This window comes from Diplotaxodon limnothrissa, linkage group LG9 (genome assembly GCF_057381915.1).
Source record: "Diplotaxodon limnothrissa isolate DT_005_m linkage group LG9, D_limnothrissa_male_GT1.1, whole genome shotgun sequence".
NCBI lineage: Eukaryota > Metazoa > Chordata > Actinopteri > Cichliformes > Cichlidae > Diplotaxodon > Diplotaxodon limnothrissa.
This window is the reverse complement of record NC_140604.1, coordinates 36,261,582-36,269,604: the sequence shown is the minus strand read 5'-3', so window position 1 is coordinate 36,269,604 and position 8,023 is coordinate 36,261,582. Positions and strand designations below refer to the sequence as shown.

The following is an 8,023-nucleotide window of genomic DNA, read 5'->3' as shown; positions in this document are numbered from 1 at the left end:
GAGTAACATTAAAACTAACTAGCTGCCGCCATTGTTGGAAACTGAGCTGGGCTGCGCTGCGCTATGAATTCTGGGACACAGCTTCTTCTTCTTCGGGGTTTAACGGCAGCTGACATCCTTGTACATGCAGTGCTGCCATCTTCTGTTTCAGTCCGTTATTACACTCTTAAATCCTGCTACTTATTCCTGCGTCTTTTGTGATCGTACAAAGCTTCAAACGACGCGTCGACTACGATTTAATAGTCGACTAATCGTAGCAACCCTATGTGTGGGTGTGACTTTCTCTGATACACAAGCAGCCTGATTTCCTCTGAAGGTAACCAGGTAACCACAGGTGAGTCAGGTGACTCCACCTGCCGATGAGTGTCACGCTGTCGCTCACACACCGGCTCTGCCATCTCGGCCTCCGCCCACTGGTTGCCAGTCCTGAGTGAGCACCTCCGACTGGGGGCGGAGCTTGTCCACAGGTGAGGAAATTATTGACCAGCATGAATGGTTTCACGAATTACTGCTGAAAGCGTGGATGCACTTCCTGTCTCGAGCGCACGTGCAGGATGTGACCTCAGGTATGATCAGGTGATTAATTCAGTTCATTACTCAGGTTTTATTCACGTACAGGAAGTGAGGTCACTGAGCTGACCGTTTTCTGGGTCCATCCAAAGATTATTATTTTCACAAAGAAGCTTTTATTTTGAAAGGTGGTGTGTCTTGCTGTGAATCTTACCCACAAAGCTTTGCTTCTTGCTCTCCCACAGCGGAGCGGCTCGCACGCCGTTGGCCACCAGAGCGAAGAACGCCTTCTTCACCTGAAACAGCAGGGAGACAGACCGGACCGATAATCAGCGACGGTCTAATAACCAATAATCAGTCACTGATGGCCGTGTGGGCGTGTCTCTGCTCACACACACACTGATTAAAGTTTTCAGTGGCGACGGAGGCTGTGGCGTGCCGCCCCGGCGTCTCACCTGCAGCGTGGTGTCGAACACCACCAGCTTGGAGCTTGTGGGGATGATGTCGTAGCACTTGTGGCACTTCATGAAGCGCATGTAGATGTCTCTCTCCGACGCCTCGGACGCTGCAGAGACACAGATCTGAGGTCAGCACCTCTGTACACCCCAGATATCCACACCTGCAGTCTTACATCACTTCCTGCTGAGTCACAGAGAGAAAGTGACTTGCTCGCCCTTCAGATTATCATAACAGCATTAACAGAAAAAACCTCAGTGTGTGTGCGCCACACGACAGTAATCTCCATGAGCTGGTTGCATGCTGGGGGAGCAGGCTGAGGGTCACAGATGCCAACAGACTTAATAAACTGATCCGTAAGGCCAGCAATGTTGTGGGGATGGAGCTGGACTCCCTCAAGGTGGTGTCGGAGAGGCGGATGCTGTCCAAGATAAAGACAATGTTGGATAACACCTCCCACCCACTCCATGACATGTTGGTCAGTCACAGGAGCTCGTTCAGTGAGAGACTGAGATTACCGAAAAGCACCACTGAACGACACAGGAAATCTTTCCTGCCTGTGGCCATCTCCCTGTACAATGCATCCACTTAACACACTGTTTGCTGCTACAACTACACATGTTTCTTTTCCAACTATTTATTTATAAGTGACTTATGTATGTATGTATGTATATATATGTATATATTGTACTATTCTTAGTTAGCGTATTGTCTGTCTTGTCTTAATGTTGGTTTAAAATGGAGCACTGTAACAAAAAATAATTTCCCCCAGGGATCAATAAAGTATTCTGATTCTGATTCTGATTCTGAACACACTGATCAGCTGAGCTGGTCTCTAAAGCCGTCTGTTGCCCTGACAACAGAACAGCTGACGGCTGGTTGCCCTGCCAGCTGCAGGATGATGACGTCAGACGCTTTTAGCCTCTGGGTGAAACCCGAGGCTTTTGACTGGACGTCACCGGTTCACAGGTCCCTCTGCTGGAGGATGATTTTCAGTGTTACCTGAATGTTTCTGCCACGTTTAATCCCTCCTCATCTTTACATCATTACATGTAACTTATATCTTTAACAAGCTGCAGCTCTGTGAGCGTCTCCTCCTGCCAATCACGTCGGAGCGAGTCACGCTGCAGCCCAGTCGCCAGGGACGGGCCGCTCCAGCTGTTTGTAACATCTGTAAAAGGACGGCTGTCCTTCATCGATGCTGATCATCAGGCAGCACACAGACTCGTGACAGGCTGATACGGACAGCTCGCCTCAGCTCAGGGTCTTACCGGCATCATCGGGGTCCGGCTGCTCCGACATGGTGTCTGCAACCTCCACCTGCAGACAAGGACACGGCACAGGTGTTCAGCTGCCCGCCCATCTTTGCTCCGTGTGCAGGTTTACTGCCAACATCACACCTGACACACACACACACACTGTGCAGAGAAACACTCCAATATTTATACTTCCAGGAGAAATTTCATGGTTCAAAGACGGCATGTTTCTGTGGCTGTTCAGTGTGAAGATCCACACAGTCCACTCAGAAAATGCCCACACAAGTAACACGCACTCCAACCCACTGTGACCCCTGATCATCGCCCACTGTGACCCCTGATCATCACCCACTCTGACGCTGATTAACCATTTAATCAGTTTCACAAATTAACATTAAACTAGGGTTAAACTCCTTCTACTGCTGATACAACCCTTCAGGTAAAATCTGCCTCCTGCTGGTGGAAGTATGAGCTACAGTCTGCAGAGGGTGACTCCAGCCTGTACCTTTAACAGGGCAGCTGCTGATTGGATTGTTTTCTAACATGACGTCAATGCCCACCTGCATCTGCCAGGTGAATGCTACCTGCAGCAGCTGTGAGCGTGTTTAATGAAGGAGGGCAGCTGGTGTGGGAGTGGGTGTGGGGGCCTGCGCTGTCACGGGGCATCTTCCGGTGAGCACGCGGTCACGCCTCCGTGTCATTAAGCGTGGTGTGGCGGCAGCCGATCGCCGGGGTCACGTGTCCCCGTCGCCGCGGTGGAGTGTCAGCGGCCCAGGTGTGACGGACATGAAACGGCGGCGCTTTCGCGTCAACACCGCTGATTCCTGAACGCGCTTCTGCTGCGGAGAAATCAGTGCTAACGACAGTGACGTTAGCGCGTACCCGACAGCCGCCGCTCATCAAACCGTCTGTCCTCCTCCTCCGCTCCGGTCCGCCTCGGGGTTCGTATCCGGGGATCAGCGGGACACTCACGGCTTCATCCCGTGTGCGCCCCGGAGAACCTGCTGTGCCGGTAAACGTCCGTCTTCAGTCGGCTTCAGGTTGAAACAGCAGCCGCGACCACCGGAGCCGCAGCCGCTAACAAGCTCGCGGAGCTAACAGGTGGCACTTCCGGTGCGACATTTCACAACAAAAGCATAGGAGAAAAAAAGCGCGTTTTTAGACTATATTAGTTTATTTTTTTGTTAACTTATAATAAATAATAATCAGAAAAAGAACCGAAAGTGAAAGACTGGAAACTTTCATTTATCTTACCAAAACGTTTCAGCACCGCCAGGATGTTTTTGGTTTTCTTTATAAAGCATTTTAGTTTTATAACTTAATTAAAATGGAACCAGCTCTGTTTTCTATAGTCACTGTTGTCCTGTACCTGAATTTTTCTGTTATAAATATATTTAATTTCAAACACAGATGACAAATGCAGAGCTCCAGCTTGTCCCATTAAAATTCACCTGTTTTTAAAACACCAGCTTATTTTGAAAGTACAACTTCCTGTTCCTGCCTAATTATCTGTGTGAACTTGACGCGAACTTGCGTGCGCCTCAGCATCCCCGCGCTGGGTTGACGGAAACAGCCGATGAGAGCCGGAGATGACCGGAAACGGCCGATGAGAGCCGGAGCTCAGGGTTTTGGAGCGTTTCCTCTGGTTTTCTTTGATTTCTGATTAAACGTGTTTCGTTTTTAAAATAATAAATGTAAATAAATAAAAGGTGAGACACCATCCAGCAAACATAGAGGATCAATAAACGCTCCGCACTCACCAGCGTCCCAACAGGGGGAGCAGGAGGAGGAGATGCCACAGGAGGCGGGGCCGGTGGAGGCTTCTGACAGCAGGAGGAGGAGGAAAGGGAGGTGAAGGAGGCGGAGGAGAACGTAGAGACTCGCTGGCCGGTGTCGGGGGGCGAGGAGAAGGAGCGCAGCCTCCTGGTCTCCGGACGCCTCGGCTCCGTCAGGTACGTCTCCAGATGGAAAACACTCGCCTCCTCCTGACGAGAGACCGGAGGAGCAGAAGGGGGAGGAGGGGAGGACAGACTGTGGGCTGGAAGGAGAGGAAGGAGGATGAGGAGAAGTGAAAGGAGGAAAAATCAGAAAGAATTAATTATAAAGAAAAGAGGGAAGGAAGGAAGAAAGGAGGAGGCGAGAAAATGAAGACAGGAGGAGAAAAACAGGAAGTAGGAGGAGGAGATGAAGAAGAACAGAGAAGTAAGGAGAAGGAAATGAGAGGGGGGGGGGGGTGAAATGGGGGGAGAGAGGAGAAGGAGGAGCGGTCAGTGAGGCTTCAGGAGTAAGTGAGCAGACGTTGCCTCCTGCAGGAGGTTCAGGGTCACTGCATCATCTGTGACACACACAAAACCTCTGATTTTTAGAATCCGGATGTGCTGCCCCTCATGAGTGTCGCTGCTGATGGGACAACACGGAGTACAGGGACCTGACCGAGCAGGAGGACCTGACCGAGCAGGAGGACCCGCCTCCAGACCGAGCAGGAGGACCCGCCTCCAGCTCTGTACATGTCTCAGTACCTGCTGTTCCTACTGCACTGCACCAACATACTTACACGTTTCTATGTGATTATACTGCTCGTACTGTGTGTACTGTGTGGTTGTTGAGTGTAACATTTATCGCTGCCCTGTGCGTCTGCTGCTGTAACATGTGTTTGCATCTCTGAGCTTATCTTTTAAAAGGGGGCGGGGCTTCTTACGGGCAGGACAAATGACGCGGAGAGCGAGCGATGAAGAGCAGAGTGCCCTTCGTCACCCAGACGCCCCGCCTCTTATCTGCCCGCCTGCTGCTGGCAGGTCACGTCTGTTTGTGCACAGAAAGATGTGAACGTGCCGGCAACAAAAGTAGAGAACATTCAGTGCTCTGTGTGTGTGTGTGTGTGTGTGTGTGTGTGTGTGTTTAATAATGTAGGTTAGCTTGTACTTCCCACACACACAGCAATCTGCTCTAATAGGAAACTCTACACAGTGCTGGGGGGAACACAAAGTGACGGCACTTTAACAGATTAGAGAGAGGACCACACATGCGCACACATGCACGCACACACACACACAGACACACACACAGACACACACACACAGTCAGGGCTCAAACTGTCTGAATTAAGGAGGACCAAACGTTTCTGAGAGAGCGCTGTGAACGTGTGAGTCCTTTCAGGCCCAGATCACTGCAGACTACACGTCCCACAATGCACTGCTGGACATTTAGGGTCACGTTCTAACCACAGACAGTATCAAAGATGTTCGCGGTGCCGCAGTCACACTCTGGGTCAGAGTCTGACCTCTGACCCCAGTAACCACAGGGCTGGATGGAAGCTGAGGAAGTGGTGGAGTTAGGTGGCTTCACGCTGCTCCTCCTGCTCTGACCTCATCACATCTGCTGCCAGTCTCCACCTGCTTCATCTCCAGCACCTCCACCTGTGTGTCCACAGGCTGCTGCTCCTCCCTCCGCCGCCTGCTCTGTGACTCACACTGTACTGTATCTGTAAGTGCGTGCTGGACCAATAAAGTTGTAATGATTGTTCTGTGTGTGTGGGCGTGTCCACGCTGCTGTGAAGTCATGGCGACACTATCAGCTGATCACACAAACACTGATTACAGGCTCAGTTCTGCTGAAAAGATCTACGGCGCCGTGACGCACGCTGAGGCGGACCGCAGCGGCATGACAGGGTGACATTTGTGTTGCAGCCTTTCTTAGTTCCCAGGCACCCAGATCTCTCTCTCACCCACACACACACACATGCACACACACACACACACGCACACACACACACACGCGCACACACACACACACACACGCACACACACACACATGCACACACACACACACGCGCACACACACACACACACACACACACACACACAGGTGAACAGAGGCCCTGAGCAGAGCTGATGTGAGGACCGGCTAACCTGGCGCTCACCTGAGCTCATGAACGTGCTCAGATTGTGGCTGCAGCTCTGCTGCTGAGACAGCTGAGTGGAGCTACACCTGCACAACGGTTGGTGCCTTTGTGGTGGAGGTCCTGAATCATAGAAGGTCTTAAATAATCAGGCCCCATCTTATCTCAATGACCTTGTAGTACCATATCACCCTATTAGAGCACTTGGCTCTCGCTCTGCAGGCCTACTTGTTGTTCCTAGAGTATTTAAAAGTAGAATGGGAGGCAGAGCCTTCAGTTTTCAGGCCCCTCTTCTGTGGAACCAGCTTCCAGTTTGGATTCAGGAGACAGACACCATCTCTACTTTCAAGATTAGGCTTCAAACTTTCCTTTTTGCTAAAGCATATAGTTAGGGCTGGACCAGGTGACCCTGAATCCTCCCTTAGTTATGGTGCAATAGAACTAGGCTGTTAAAGGTCAGTTCTTCCTTCCCACTGTCACCACGTGCTCTGCGTGCTCAGGTTTCTTTGTATTATTGTAGGGTCTACTTCAGGTAACTGTGGCTGTGATTCACGCCACATAAATAAAGCTGAATTGAAGCGGACATTGGAGGTGAAACGAGCTGAAGAACAGGAGCGCCGTGGAGTCAGCTGACGGTCTCCTGCATGTTGTGTTTCAGCCTGAATCAAACGTGTGAACTGTTTTCCTCGGGCTCCGGACACTTCCTGCTCTACGTGACCTTCTGTACTAAACTCTGTGATCACGTTTACAGATACATTTTTTTCTCGTCCCGCGTGAGGACACAGCTCAGTCTACAGCTCAGTCTACAGCCTTTAAGACCGTTAACTCTGATTGATCCCACACAGACCTGATCTAACGAGCCCGTCTCGCCTCCTCCTGCAGCTCTGGACTGATCGGCAGACGCCGTGTTGGCCGAGACCAGAGCGCCTGAGAGCTGCACCTGCACACACACCTGAGACCACCAGGGACCCTGCAGCAGTGAGGCTGTGGGTCCCTGCAACAGGAGGAGGTGCAGAGCTGCAGCAGGAGGTGCCCTCGTGGGGAGGCGGGTCGATAAACCACCGTGCAGTGTTCTGCTTACTGTAGTCGAGCGGCCCGACGGGGTCCGACCGGCCCCTGGTCATATGACACTCCTCCTCCTCGCTGCAGGAGGCGCGGCGGCCTGTCCTCCTCTGCAGCAACTCCCGCCTCCTCCTGCCGGACAGAGGAAGCAGCTGCACGTGCAGCACGCCGCAGGGCTCTGACCGCCGCCTCAGCTTCGTCCCGTCCGCCTGGCCTGCCGCTCGGTCCTCCGCCATTAACCATGACGTGGACTTCCTCCTCTCTCTCCCTCTGCCCGGCTCCGCCCTCCTCCTGTCTCTCCTGACCTCCTCCTCCTCCACGCTGGGCTCATACGTCCTGCGCTCTCTCCGTGCGCCGCTCTTCTTCTTCTCCTCTGTTTGGTCCTCCTCCGTCGCTCCACACGGTTCAGACTTCCTCCTCATCATCCGTCCGTACGTCAGTCTGTCCCTGTTCTCTTTCTTCGTCTCCTCCCCCTCGTCTTCCTCCTCCTCGTTTCCTCCTGCGTACGGCTCGCTCCTCCTCCTCCCTGTCCATCGCTCCTTCTCCTTCCACTTCCTCAGCACCAGGCTGCTCAGACGCCTCATCGCCATCAAAAACACTCAAAGCTAAATCAAACGTCTCCTTCAAAGCGGCAACGGTTATAAACAGTTAATAACCAAATGAGTAAAACACTGTAAGTAAAGTCTGGATTTCATTCACTGGTTTAAAAATACAAATTCATCTTTGCTCCTCGAGTGGAAACAGGAAACACTCAAACAGCATAAACCACATCAAACCTGCAGAGTGTGTTTCACTAGAACTGCACAAACTGAGCTCAGGTCAAAAGTCAGGAGCTGTCAGC

General features: G+C 51.8%; 1 protein-coding gene across 1 annotated transcript in view; it reads right to left on the bottom strand.

The window, feature by feature from the left end:
• LOC146626052 (uncharacterized) overlaps positions 1-7,772 on the bottom strand; it is a 13,806-nt gene extending 6,034 nt beyond the window's left edge. Inside the window, exons 1-5 of the mRNA XM_085363167.1 lie at positions 7,202-7,772; positions 3,983-4,260; positions 2,238-2,286; positions 966-1,075; positions 725-806 (exon numbers count right to left, since the gene is read on the bottom strand). Of these exons, the coding sequence (XP_085219293.1) occupies positions 725-806; positions 966-1,075; positions 2,238-2,286; positions 3,983-4,260; positions 7,202-7,772 (1,090 nt within the window). The remainder of the gene's footprint in view (positions 1-724; positions 807-965; positions 1,076-2,237; positions 2,287-3,982; positions 4,261-7,201) is intronic.
• Positions 7,773-8,023: the final 251 nt, after the last annotated feature.